Source organism: Ornithorhynchus anatinus, chromosome 1 (assembly GCF_004115215.2).
Source record: "Ornithorhynchus anatinus isolate Pmale09 chromosome 1, mOrnAna1.pri.v4, whole genome shotgun sequence".
In the NCBI taxonomy this organism is placed as follows: Eukaryota; Metazoa; Chordata; class Mammalia; order Monotremata; family Ornithorhynchidae; genus Ornithorhynchus; species Ornithorhynchus anatinus.
The window spans coordinates 40,936,495-40,950,461 of record NC_041728.1 but is presented as its reverse complement, the minus strand read 5'-3'; the positions used below and the strand labels follow the sequence as shown (position 1 = coordinate 40,950,461).

The following is a 13,967-nucleotide window of genomic DNA, read 5'->3' as shown; positions in this document are numbered from 1 at the left end:
CCTTAGTTTTAATACAAAGTAATAATGATTTAATAATAAACTATGTACAGGACACACTAAGCGCAAGTCTAAGATGTATAATAAACACTCCCTGAAACGTTTTGGCTTAGACCATCACACCCTGTCCTTACAGGTAGCCTTATGACTATTTTCTCATTATGGCTGGGAGTGTAATTCTTTTTTTTTGGGGGGGTAGGTAAAATGCCACCCAAAATGGGGCTCCCAAGGACATTAACCAGTTGGTGTTTGAAAGCTGGTGATTTGGCTTTGCACTCTGCGGCTATGCACTGTCTCTGTACAAGAATCCTAAAGCCAGCACTTTTACTACCTCACTTCCCAGATTCCCAGAAACTTAACAGATTCCCAGGAACTCCTAATGATGCTCCAGGGGTTTCTCATCAGTTAATACCTGTAGTCCCAAGAGAAAGGATCATTCGGCCGGGGTGCCGGGGTGGGGAGAGAGATGTGTGGAGAGACACCTCTTTTGGAGAAGCTGGGGAGGTGAGAGGGAGGTTGACCAAACCAAGACCCTCACTGAGACAGGACAACTGTCCCCAATGAGAGAATGACACTCTTTGATCTACTTGGACAGTTCTGAAGAGGAGATATAATAATGTTGGTATTTGTTAAGCGCTTACTATGTGCAGAGCACTGTTCTAAGCGCTGGGGTAGATACAGGGTAATCAGGTTGTCCCACGTGGGGCTCACAGTTAATCGCCATTTTACAGATGAGGTAACTGAGGCACAGAGTTTAAGTGACTTGCCCACAGTCACACAGCTGACAAGTGGCAGAGCCGGGATTCGAACCCATGACCTTCAGCATGTGTCCATCAGCAATCAGATATGTCCATCAGCATCTGAGAGGAAGCTCTAGACCTCACCTCCATCTCCGCCCCTCCTCTAAGAAGCTGTTCAAGTAGGCTCTCGTTTCAGTTTCGAGAAGCACCGTGGCCTGGCAGGTAGACAGTGGGCCTGAGAGTCAAAAGGACCTGAGTTCCCATCCCAGCTCCTCCACTTGTTCGCTGTGTGACCTTGGGCAAGTCACTTAATTTCTCTGGGCCTCAGTTTCCTCATCTGTAAAATGGAGATAAAGAGGGAGCTTTATGTGGGACAGGACTGTATCTAACCCATTTAACTTGTATCTACCCCAACACTTAGTACAGTGCCTGGCACATAGTAAGCGCTTTACAAATACCATAAAAAAAAGTTTCTTAATGATGGCCAAAGCTGAGAGTTGCACCCAGGGTTTGAGTCAGCTCTTTACCTAACCACCCCAACATAAATGTTTTGTCTGTATGGGATTTAACTAAGAAAAATCCACCTGTACATTTTGGGAGTGTCTTCGATATTGAAAGCCCCAACTTCATTTTGGGCTCTGAGAGGTGGCACAAGAGTCCCGTGCTGTTTCCGGCTGCTCAAATGACAGGGTCCGCTCTGGGGACTGCAGGCGGGGTGAAGCTTCCTTGGGGGACTGAGCGTGTAATAGGAACCTTTGACCCGGGGCTGATTTACTGTACAATAAATCTCTACAATATCGCCAAGATCCGCCCTTTCCTCTCCACCCAAACGGCTACCTTACTATTACGGGCTCTCGTTATATCCCGGCTAGACTACTGTGTCAGCCTTCTCTCTGACCTCCCTCCTCTCTCGCCCCGCTCCGGTCTATTATTCACTCCGCTGCCCGGCTCATCTTCCTGCAGAAACGATCTGGGCATGTCACTCCCCTTCTTAAACAACTCCAGTGGTTGCCTATCGACCTCCGCTCCAAACAAAAACTCCTCACTCTAGGCTTCAAGGCTCTCCATCACCTTGCCCCTTCCTACCTCTCCTCCCTTCTCTCTTTCTACCGCCCACCCCGCACGCTCCGCTCCTCTGCCGCCCACCTCCTCGCCGTCCCTCGGTCTCGCCTATCCCGCCGTCGACCCCCGGGTCACGTCCTCCCGCGGTCCTGGAACGCCCTCCCTCCTCACCTCCGCCAAACTGATTCTCTTTCCCTCTTCAAAACCTTACTTAAAAATCACCTCCTCCTAGAGGCGTTCCCAGACTGAGCTCCTCTTCCCCCTCTACTCCCTCTGCCATCCCCCCTTTACCTCTCCGCAGCTAAAGCCTCATTTTCCCCTTTTCCCTCTGCTCCTCCACCTCTCCCTTCCCATCCCCACAGCACTGTACTCGTCCGCTCAACTGTATATATTTTCGTTACCCTATTTATTTTGTTAATGAATTGTACATCGCCTCGATTCTATTTATTTGCCATTGTTTTTACGAGATGTTCTTCCCCTTGACGCTGTTTAGTGCCATTGTTCTTGTCTGTCCGTCTCCCCCGATTAGACTGTAAGCCCGTCAAACGGCAAGGACTGTCTCTATCTGTTGCCGACTTGTTCATCCCAAGCGCTTAGTACAGTGCTCTGCACATAGTAAGCGCTCAATAAATACTATTGAATGAATTTACTGTTGCCGGTGGAGTGCTAACTTCTTGCTCCTTGGCTATCCTTCTCAAGCTATAGAAACGAATCCTCAGAGAAAGTCTGAATTGTTTGGATTTTTCCACAGATCTGAACACTGCACTGCTCTGTTTATATGCCTCGAGCTCCCATGACACGGTAATGGAGCCCAGACTTTGTAGTTTCGCCTCTGCATTTCCAGTGTCTTAAAGTGGCCAAACCTCCAATATTCAGGAGTCGAGTGAACAGGTGTCATTTTTCATTGAAGTTGTAAACAAAATGGTCATCTTATTAATCTTAATATGCTATGAATGATGATCAGAGTCAAGGAGTGCTAGAAGGGAGTCCAAAAAGAGAAGCAGCATGGCCTAGTGGCAAGAGCCCGGGCTTGGGCATCAGTGGATGTGGGTTCTAAACCCGGCTCCGCCACTTGTCTGCTGTGTGACCTTGGGCAGGTAACTTAACTTCTCTCTGTCTATTACTTCATCTGTAAAATGGGGATTAAGACTTCGCCCTCTACACCGTGAGCCTGTTGTGGGCAGGGATTGTCTCTCTTTATTGGCTGTATTGTACTTTCCAACCTCTTAGTACAGTATTCTGCACACAATAGGCCCTCAATAAATACGACTGAGTGAATGAATGACTATGAGCCCCATGTGGGACAATCTGATTACCCTGTATCCACCCCAGTGCTTAGAACAGTGCTTGGCACATAGTAATAACTTAAAAATGCCATCATCATCATCAGTATTATTATTATTATTATAGAGAGATATTAAGCAACTTCATGTTGTGTCCCACTGGAAATACCCTATTTTCCTCAATCAAGATAGCCTCTAGGTCCACTGAGGACCAATAAATCTGTCGATGATATATATTGAGCACTTACTGTGTGCAGAGAACCGTACTGAGTTCTTGAGAGAATTGCAGTACAACAGAATTGGTAGGCGTGTTCCCTGCCCACAACAATCTTGCAGTATAGACCACAAGGGCATGGTCTCTTTCAGGCCAATTTTGGGTTCTCTGTTGGAAATTGGGCTGTAAAAGCCCTTCAGTATGGATTTTGAGTTCTCATCCGCTGGATTGGGGCAACAGAGTAGGCAACAGTGTGGTCAATCATATTTATTGAGTACTTAGTGTGTGCACAGCACTGTACTAAGCCCTTGGAAGAGTACAGTATAACAGAGTCGGTAGACAGGTTTCCTCCCTGAAAGGTTGCATTAGACTGAAAGGTCCTTTTTCAAACTCACCAGGCCTGAACAAATCGTATTTAGTCTGGAAGGTGAGCCCTGGCTCCCTTCATAGTTTCCAGTGCTTCCCTTCCAGCCTAGCCGTCTGCACCTACTACTCACCTTGTCGGCATTCAACAGTAAGACCCATAACCACCTCTAGCCGATGCACCAAGTTCCTCCTCGAACATGAATTCCCAGAAACATGAAACTAGAAGGTAGTAGAACAAGGAAAGCAGAGGATATGCCATTTCCTTGTTTCCGTCAGGCCCACTCTCATTTCTTTTCTGGCCCGATGCTTTCATGGCTCACCCAAGGGAGGGGATTGAAAATCCCCCTTTCCCAAAAGGTATAGCCCATCTTGCACTCCTCTGAGCTTGATCTGGGTTAGTTTAGGAATGTGTTTGCTTCTATTGATGCTTTCAAGACCCCGAAGCATGACCTATGAAAAGAGAAAGAGGGATTTTAGGTGGTAACTCCTTGTCGCTCTGGGCTTAGGGAAAGCTTTACAAGCAAGTTGGGAGGGTGGGGGACTTCTCTCCTTGTACTCTCTGGACATACTCGTCACGTCTCGGGAGTCCAGACGTAGACATTTGCACTTGTCCTGCCCAAGCCATGGTCTTACCGCTGATCTCTGCCAAATCCACGCAGAACCTCCCAGGCTCTGAAAAGAATTCGGGACTCAGTTTCAAGGGAACAGATGCCTACCCCTGCAAAGTCGGGTGGAGCCTTTACTTCCTTTGATTCCTTGGCAGCGTTCCTTGCAAAACCCTTTGAAGAAGCTTCGATGGGAACTTTTCCCCGTAAGTGAAATTTCAGATGGTTTCTAACAAGGGACAGTTTCACAAAACGGGAAGGCACCTGATGAGTAAAACGAACCATATTTGGTTATGAGGGAAGGGAAATAAAAACCTAGAAGATTTGGCAGTTGGCCACGCCAAACCAGAAATGGCCCAGACCTTGCTTTCAGGGGTGCTGGTAGATGTGTGCAGTATCCCCCGGGCTTCTGGGCCCAGAATTACAGTAGCCCCCAGAAGTGAGTTCTGAACCGCATCCAATTCAGCACAGCTCTCTTTCAGGGCTCTGGTTGTTCAGGGGCTTAGTTCTCCTGGCTAGAAAGAGCTACGTTTATGCAGATTTAGTGGTCTTACTGTTATTCTTATTGTCTTGGTAGAGGTCCAGACTCTCGAGTTTGTATGCAGAAATAGCTTGTGTTTAACGCTTCGGGGTCTGGAGCTGTGAAGAAGTAAACAGTACCATTTCAACTTTTAATAATAGAAAGGACCCTCTAAAAGGAAGGTCCTCTCACTTGGCTGCAGAGGCATCAGGAATGGAGCCAGGGGTGGAGAGAGACTCTAGGACAGATGCTGTCCACTGAGGCATAGCTTGGGAAGAGGGTTTCTCTCTACAGTGTAAAAAGTAAATTGCTACTACTCATATCACCAGATATGCCAGATATGCTTATGCCAGATAAGCCAGGGTAGTGAGGATTTTCGTTAGCATATAAGTGTTTGAAGTCTTATAGCTGAGCACACTGTAATAGCTGGTGGTTTTAAAAATTCATAACTCTGAAAGAACATCTCTTTGGCAAGAGGGTATTCTGGAAGTAGAGTTCGATAGTCCAGAGCAGATTGTTTCAGTTTAGAAGTATCTCCTTGCAATGTTTGCTTTATTTATTTATTTATTTTGGGCTCTGACATCTTTAGCCTTGAACTATTGTGCAGTTCCATCCTTCTCTATAATAGACTGTGCTACAGATTCAGTAATGAGGCAGCTTTTCAAAGGAGGAAGACTAGACTCTGAACTCTTTCTCTACCGCAAGTTCACTGTGGGCCTGAACGTGACTACTCTGTTCTGTTGTATTCTCCCAAGTGCTTAGTACAGTGCTTTGTACAGAGTAAGCTCTTAATTGATTGAAATCAGATTGAAAGAAAAACTGAGAGCTAATCAGACGTTAATTGGCCCTCTGGCAATAACTCTTGCTATTCTTACAAAATAAATGAGCAGGCAATACCCTCTCAACCTGCAGAAATTTGGAGTTGCAGTCTCCTTTCAAGACCCTGTCATTCAAGGGGAGCAGCAGGGCCTAGCGGAAAGAGCGTGGCCCTGGGTTCTAATCCCGGCTCTGCCACTTTTCTGCTGTATGACCTTGGACAAGTCACTTTACTTCTCTAGACCTCAGTGTCCTCATCTGTAAAATGGAGATGAAAACCTAGAGCCCCATGTGTCCAACCTGATTGGCTTGTATCTACCCCAGCTCTTAGTACAGTGCCTGGCACATAGTAAGCAAAGGAGAGAGGTTAGCACCGAGGCTAACATCCACATCGACTAAAAATACAACAATTAGAGGGAGATGACCAGCCTTGCTTTGTTTTGTGGATGTGTTCGGTTTTGTAAAGCTAACGTAAATCTAGTCTGTCCTAAAAGAGGAAGTTAGTTTTTTAAGCCCAGATCGGTACATAAATGTAGAGGTGTCATAGTGCCACTCTGAACTACATGTGCTTGCTATTTATCCTCAAAAAGTCACCCCCATAATGACTAACCCTACCCATTGTTTTTAACTATTGTAGCTTTAGAAACAGTAAATATCTAGATTTCTGAATGTGCTGTAACTCAGGGTGGTCCAGCCGCAGGCCGTAAAGAGCAGAGGAGATTACTCCCTCTGTCGTCTGCAGCCTCCACCGAGCACCCACACCTTTGGGATCTGGACCCCAGGGTTGGCTCCCAAAGCCTGCTGGCTCTGAGGTGCTTTCACTTCCTCACCCAGCTCCCTATCCCTCCTGGAAGATTCTTATTTTTTAATAGTGCCTTAGCATAGTGCTTTCTTTTCCCTCTGCAGAGTGTGTTCTGGTTCACGGGGCCTTTTTAAAAATCTTGTACCCGGTGTGAGGAGCCGGATGGGAACGTAGGAATGTCATGAAGCCAAATAAGGAGCAGTGGTCGTATCTTGAGAGTGGGATTGGAAGGCTGGAGTGGGACTAGACTGGAAGCTCCTGACCTGCCCTGGGAGTGGGATGGGACACTTGTTTAGCTTGTGCCTACCCCAGCGCTGAGGACAGTGCTTGACACATAGTAAACCGTGCACAAGTGCTCCAGTTATTTAACAGAGTCAAAGATCTCAGGAATGACAGAGGGAGACAGAGATACAGCATGCCTAGTGGATGGAGCACAGGCCCGGGAACCAGAAGGACCTGGATTCTAATCCTGGCTCTGCCACTTGTATGCTGTGTGATCTTGGGCAAGTCACTTAACTTTTCTGTGCCTCAGTTGCCTCATTTGTTAAACAAGGATTAAGACTGTGAGCCCTCTGTGGGACAGAGGCTGTGCCCAACTCAATCACCTCATATCCACACCAGCGCTTAGAATAGTAAGCGCTTAGCAAATACCATAGAGAGAGAGAGAGAAAGCATGTGCACTAGAATGGTGGGGGTGGGAGGGGAAGAGATGTTTCCACAGAGACCAAGCTAGCACTGTAGATTGTAAGCTCGTTGTGGGAGGGAACTGTTTCTACCAGCTCTGTTATATCGTGCTCTCCCAAATACTTAATTTCAGTGCTCTGCACACAGTAAGCACTCAATAAATGCCATTGATTCTTTGAGAGCTGCCAGGTTGCTGCCAGGGAGCTAGGCTTCAGGCTTGAGGTGGTTCTGAAAATTTGGGGTTCACGGTCCTTATTCCACCTGAGAGGTGGTTCTGAATCTCTTGCCGCCCTTTCCTCAGTGACTAAGTAGTCCATGGGGGTCCAGAGTTTGACCCACCTTCCCCTAAGTAATCTACATAGTAGGAAGTCAGCAGCCATCCCACAATGGCAGTGAGGTTTGTTTGCTAACCAGATCCAAACGTCGATAAGCCCATCTCAATCCAAACGTCGATAAGCCCATCTCGGGAGCCTCTAATCATCTTCCTCAACATCAGCATGGCTTATTGAGTGTCTACAGTGCACTTGATGTTGGATTAGGCCTTTTGAGCGTAAATCCAGGTCTACCGGAACCAGTCTGTTCACTTTGTGTTTGGCCAGAACCCAGCTAAGGAATCAAAGGATTGTCAGACCAATCAGTCAATTAGTCGTATTTATTGAGCATTTATTCTATACAGAGCCCCGTACTAAGGGCTTGGGAGAGTACAATAGAGTGCGTAGACACATTCCCGGCCCACAGCAAACTTACAGTCTTGAGGGGGAAGACTGCTTGGGTACAGGATGCAGCAGTGTCGGAAAAAATGGCTCATGGCTGTATGCACATTGTCAGACATTGGGGGTATTGCAGCATGAAGTTGCCTTAAAGATGGGTTTTGAGAGAACAACTCCCTACGTTTTAGATCCGGGGGGCTCTAGAGGAATGTTTTACTGAAGAGAACCCCTGCCTGCCCTGCAGGATGTCACAACTACAGGTGGAAGTCAACCAGGCAGAGAAACAATTAAGCATTACCGATAACATCAGTAATTAAACAAGTGTTGCTGAGAGAGGTTGGTCAGAGCAACCCTCTCCACTCCAGCCTGAGAACATTAGGGACTTTAGAATGTGGGGTCATTTTTCAAGGTTGGTCTAGCTGCACCTGATGGGGTCAGGGCTGAGGTGTCCCATTGGCCACCTGGGTAGAAGCAGAAGGGGAGGAGATGGCAGTGGGATTGGGGGGAGGGCTCATTCTGCCCCCAGTCTGCCCTGCCTGGCCCACCAGATCGCCGAGCCACGATGCCAGGGCCCACGTGCACCCCCACCTCCCCCTGCGTCAGCCCAGGGAGCTGCTCCCAGCCTGCCCTGCCTGAGCAGGAGGGGGAAAGACTTGGGCCGCTCAGAGGACCCGCCCCTCTACCCCCCCTAGGTTGTAGAGCATTGGAAATGTAGACCGTTGGAAAGGCTGCTCATCCTCTAGTTGTAAGCTCATTGTGGGCAGGGAGTGCATCTGTTGTATTGTTGTATTGTACTCTCAAGAGCTTAGTATAATGCTCTGCACATAATAAGCACTCAATAAATACGATGGACTGACTGACCGTTGGACTCCAAGCAACCCTGCTTGGACAGTACGGACCCAGAAAACGGCTCCTTCCACTGCAGTATTCTGGGGCTCTTATTGTTTTTATCTTTGTCCCTGCGATACATTCTGAGCCTTTATGTATAGCTTTGCTCACACACCTTTCAACAGCCACCCAGGGCTGTGTCGTTTTCATCCTTTATTGTATTTTCCCCAGCACTTAGAACAGTGCTTTGCTCTGAGATGCCCAATGAGTGATCGAAAGAGGGGAAGATTTGTCACTTTCAAAAGGTGTGTCTCCCGCTTTTCCCATCTGGACAGTGGTGTTTGGAGCTTGACTTGGAATGGGGGGCTACATGGAGAAAATTTGTTGTAATTACTGTTAATATTCAAACTACCCTCAGGCCACCACCCTTTAATCTGCAGAACTCTTGAATGCCCCAATCTCGGTATTCACCTGCGCTAACCTAAAGATGTCCCAGGAGCTTGAAGGCCCTGGGTGACTGATGGAAGGGGTTGGAAAGATGCGTTTAGCAGGAACCCCAATGTAGGGGGCTTGAGCCAGAGACCTGCCTCTTTCCTCGGCTCTTTCCCTCCGTGGGGTGCGGGGCCCCACCGTGACTGGTGGTGCTCCTGGGGTCAGGGGAGCACATCCTGGTTCCTGCCATCCTGGTTGACCACTTCCTGATTTTTGTCCCCCAATTATTTTCCAGGCAAGGAGTGCGTGCAACAGTTAGCCGAGAACACCAGGTATTTCAGGAGGCGACTGAAAGAGATGGGCTTCATCATTTATGGCAATGAAGATTCCCCCGTGGTGCCTTTGATGCTGTATATGCCAGCTAAAATTGGGTAAGGATGGGAACCAGGTGAGGAATCGGTAGCGGCAGCAGAAGGTGGGGCTGAAACCCACCATCTGTCTCCAGCATCTTTAGGAGAAAAGTGTTCTTGGCTTCCCTGGACCCATTCTGAGCTGTTGGATGTGATAAGTGCTTAGTACAGTGCATATGGGAAGCGCTCAATAAATATCATTGATATAATAGCAGTCTATCTTTTACTATAGATGTGCTCATCCTTTGCAGACAAAACAGGATTCAGTATCAGTGCTTAGGATAGTGCTCCGCACACAGTAAGCACTCAGAAAATACCATTGATTGATTGAGTTCTAGTCCTGTAAATGGGTTTATCCCAGAATCCTAGGTTATCTAGGTTAATCCTACGGGTTATCTAGTGGATATACCCCTTGCCTTCAGGCAGGACTGAACCTAGGTACTCCAGAAAGGTGCAATAATTCTATCCTTGCAAATGCAATTAAATATACACAAGGGAGGACGAAACCAAAGCTCTAGAACTGGAGAAGGGGAAGCGGGTTTCAGAGCAAAAACCACCAGTGCCCTCTGAGCTTCACCGTGAGAGCTCTCGCATCTTAGGAGGTGGGAAGGAAAGGTCGCAGCCTGCAAAGACCAGTGCAGAAAGAAAAGTCCAGAAAGTCAGCCGACGAAAGGTCAAAGAGCGCATTTTTGAGTGCTGGTGTGCTCAGGAGAGAGCAAGGGTTTGTTTTTGTTGGTTTTTTTTTTTTTTAAGTCAGAAGGTGCAGTTTTGAACAACTAAAGGGAAATATTTTAAGAAAAACTGAACTTTCTCAATATGACCGAAAGAGCCAAGGGGCACTGTTACTGAGTAAAGACCAAAGCCTTTGGAGATATGCATCTCATGTGGTCCTTAGGGATGAATCAGATGTGGAGTCATCAGCCGGCAGCTTGGCCCGGGGGAGCGTATTAAATGGGAATTGTGCAACCTAGTGTGACTGAGGATGATGGGCCGGAGCGGCTAACCGAAAAGGAAGACCGACATTCCAGCGCACTCTTGCTCCCAAGCTGATCAAAGGAATGCTAGGTCTGGAACTGCTTTCTGTCCTAGAGGCTGGTGCCAGTTGGCTGGCCCATCCGCGGAAGACAGCCACGGAGGAACAGATTCTTTACTTGGCGGCCATAGCACACGCGAGGGGTGAGAGCTGCCGGTCCTTCCTTGGGAAGGGCCGGGGTTGACACCCAACCCGAACCGGGCCTCTGGGTCCCTGATTCTCGTCGGGAAGCTAGTAGAAACTTAGGTTACCACATCCATTCAGAAACAGCCCCACTCAAAGCCCCCCTCATCTCGGCCAAATAGAACCTTTCAAGTTGGTGGACGAGCACCTTGGGACCGCACTAAAGAAGGCTTTGTGCCCCGTCAGCTCTGCGTTTCAAAGGAGGCCGCTGCGGGGCGGGGGGCCTCTCAGGAGCCGTCTCCAGTGAAACGCCGCACCAGAGACTTGCCCGGTTCCGGACAGCGAGACCTTTATGCTGCCGGCTTCCTTTTCTTGCTTTCTCCCTCTCCCCCCTTCTCTCTTTCTCTCTCGTGCGCGGGCTCCCTCTCTGTCACTCTGTCTCTGACTCGTCTTCCTTGTTTCTTCCCCTTACAGCGCTTTTGGGCGGGAGATGTTGAAGCGGAACATCGGCGTGGTGGTGGTGGGATTTCCTGCAACCCCAATTATTGAATCCCGAGCCAGGTTTTGCTTGTCGGCAGCTCATACCAAAGAAATGCTAGATACTGTAAGTCGTCCAGTCGTGGATGGGTTTGTAATAATGGGTTTAATTATGCCGTCTCTCTGGGGGCTCGGACAGGAGGTTGGGATTAATTGTCATGTGAAACCCCCCCCCCCCCCCCCAATATCCATCCCCCATGTGCGCTCCAAAGTAAGTGCCGAATTATGATCAAGAAAGTTTTTGTTTTCCTCGTGTCCCAGCAGTACCACTTTACCCTTTGATATCTGTAGGTAGCCTCAACGGCAGGTTGTCCTGGAATGTGGCTTGTTCTCTGAGGGGGGCTGCTCTGAAGGGGCCTTTCCAGCAGGGTGGGGAAGGAAGGCACAGAGCCACCAGAAGTAATCATTAATAACTGTGGGATTTGTTAAACGCTTACTATGTGTGAGGCACTGTTCTAAGCATTGATGTAGACTAGCGTGGCCTATTGGATAGAGCGCGGGCCCGGGAATCTGACGGACCTGAGTTCTATGGGGATTAAGACCGTGAGCCCCATGTGTGACATGAACTGTGTCCAACATGATCAGCTTGTATCTACCCCAGCACTTAGTACAGTAACTGGAACCTAGTAGGTTTATCACAAATACCATTTTAAAAAAAAGGGTAATCGGATTGGGCCCAGTCCCTGGCCCACATAGGACTCCCAGTCTAAGTAGAAGAGAGAACAGGTAGTGAATCCCCATTCCACAAATGAGTGAGGCCCCGAGAAGTGAAGTGACTTGCCCAAGATCACACAGCAGGCAGTTGGCAGAGCTTGGATTAAAACCCAGGTCCTCTGACACGAAGGCCTGTGCTCTCTCCAATGTTAAGCCTCCGTCAGTTCATAGTAGGGGAAGATGAGGGGCAGGGAAGTTATGCGAGAAGCAGTGTGGCGTACTGGCAAGAGCCCGGGCTAGGGAGTCAAAGGGCGCGGGTTCTAATCCCAGCTCTGCCACTTGTCTGCTCTGTGACCTTGGGCAAGCCACTTCACTTCTCTGTGCCTCAGTTTCTCCATCTGTAAAATGGGGGTGAAGACCTTGAACCCCTGTGTGACAGGGATGGTGTCCAACTTGATTACCTTGTATCTACCCCTGTGCTTAGAATGGCGCTTGGCACAAAGTGCTTAACAAATTCTGTAATTATAACTCTTATTATTATCATTATGTACCCTTGCAAGCACTTGCCTCACATTTTGCATTTCTGAATTCTTAGAGCCTTTTCAAAATCTCATTTCCCGACCCCACAACACAAAATTAATGGAAACTAATCGGAGGTACATTCTTCTCTGCAAGTTCTGACATTGGCCGCGACCTTATTTAACCTTCAAAAGTTGTCAAAGCGGGTTCAGCTCAGTGACGTAGGGGGTTTGTTCCAGCTCCAGCAGTCTCTGAACTCTCTGCCCTTCGTGGGTGTTGATCAGCCCCCTCTCCGACCCCTTTCCTCGACTCTGACCTACGTTCGGTCGCCCGTCCACCCATGTGATCTTTGTGCCCAGATGGATCCTCCACCCACCTTTGTTGGTGTCTCTGTGCTCATAACCAGAGGATGTGGCCAACTATGTTAAGCACCCCTGACCCTACTGCTAATAAATGTTAATCACTCCAGGAAGCCATTCTGACCTGCCCCATCTTTTGACACTGTTATGCAAGCTAATGGGACCAAATTACTAGAGAGAAAGAATAGGCACTCAGAATTCTGACCCTGGCACTCCTTTCTCCTTCCTAGCCAATAGGCCACCACTCTCCCCATCTTCAACCCCCCCAACACTAAAATCACATCGCCCTGCCCTCTGTGTTGCCAGTGCACTTTGGTGTGTACTCCTTCCACACTCGGGTACTCAACACTTTGATCCTCACCCCAGCAGCCCCACCCCAGCAGCCCCATAGCCAGTAAGGACACATCCCCATGCTCTGCCGTTTCCTCCCGCTGTGATTTATTGGAAAGTCTGCCTCCCCTTCTAGACAGGAAGTTCCTTCTGGGCTGGGGTCATGACTACCAACTCGTAGCGTACTCTCCCAAGCGTATAACAATAATAATAATAATAATTATGGTACTTGTTAAGCGCTTACTGTGTGCCAAGCACTGTTCTACGTGCTGGGGTAGATACAAGTTAGGTTCGACACAGTCCCTGTCCCGCATGGGGCTTCCCGTCTCAATCCCCATTTTACAGATGAGGTAACTGAAGCCCAGAGAAGTGAAGTGACTTGCCCAAGGTCACACAGCAGAAATGAGCCAGCAGACATAACCTTTTGACTCCCGGGCCGGTGCCCTGTCCTCTAAGTCATGCTGTGCTTAGTCCAGCGCTCTGTATTTCCTAAATACCATTGACTGATAGACTGATGGATTCCCAGTGGGGAATTCGACTTGAGTAATATCTAAATTTGTGACATATGTTACCGCTGTGTGGTTCGAAATATTCTTTGATCACTGGGTTCGGAGCTAAGCTCCGCACGTGGTTGGACCCGTCCCAGAAATGAAAATTGTATTGTCCTCGGCTTGGCCGTGCCTGATTGCAAGAAGACAGCAGGAGCTAAAACTGTTGCGGACTTAGGGCAGGGTGAGGGTCGTGGCTTCTATAGTTCAAGGCAGGGAGCCAGGCCAGAGGACAGGCTACTGGATTCCCTGCAGCGCCACGACACAGTCGATGTCCTTCCGTGATTTTTTTTTCTACAACCCTATTTTGCCTGATGGTTCGGGACCTCTTGGGTTGTTACACGTTGATATATGAAATGCTTCCTTATTCTGGTTGAATAAACCCACGCAACAGG

At 48.4% G+C, this 13,967-nt stretch overlaps 1 protein-coding gene across 1 annotated transcript in view; it reads left to right on the top strand.

The window, feature by feature from the left end:
* SPTLC2 (serine palmitoyltransferase long chain base subunit 2) overlaps positions 1-13,967 on the top strand; it is a 124,245-nt gene that overhangs the window by 104,106 nt on the left and 6,172 nt on the right. The window contains exons 10-11 of the mRNA XM_029059031.1: positions 9,355-9,490; positions 11,100-11,229. Of these exons, the coding sequence (XP_028914864.1) occupies positions 9,355-9,490; positions 11,100-11,229 (266 nt within the window). The remainder of the gene's footprint in view (positions 1-9,354; positions 9,491-11,099; positions 11,230-13,967) is intronic.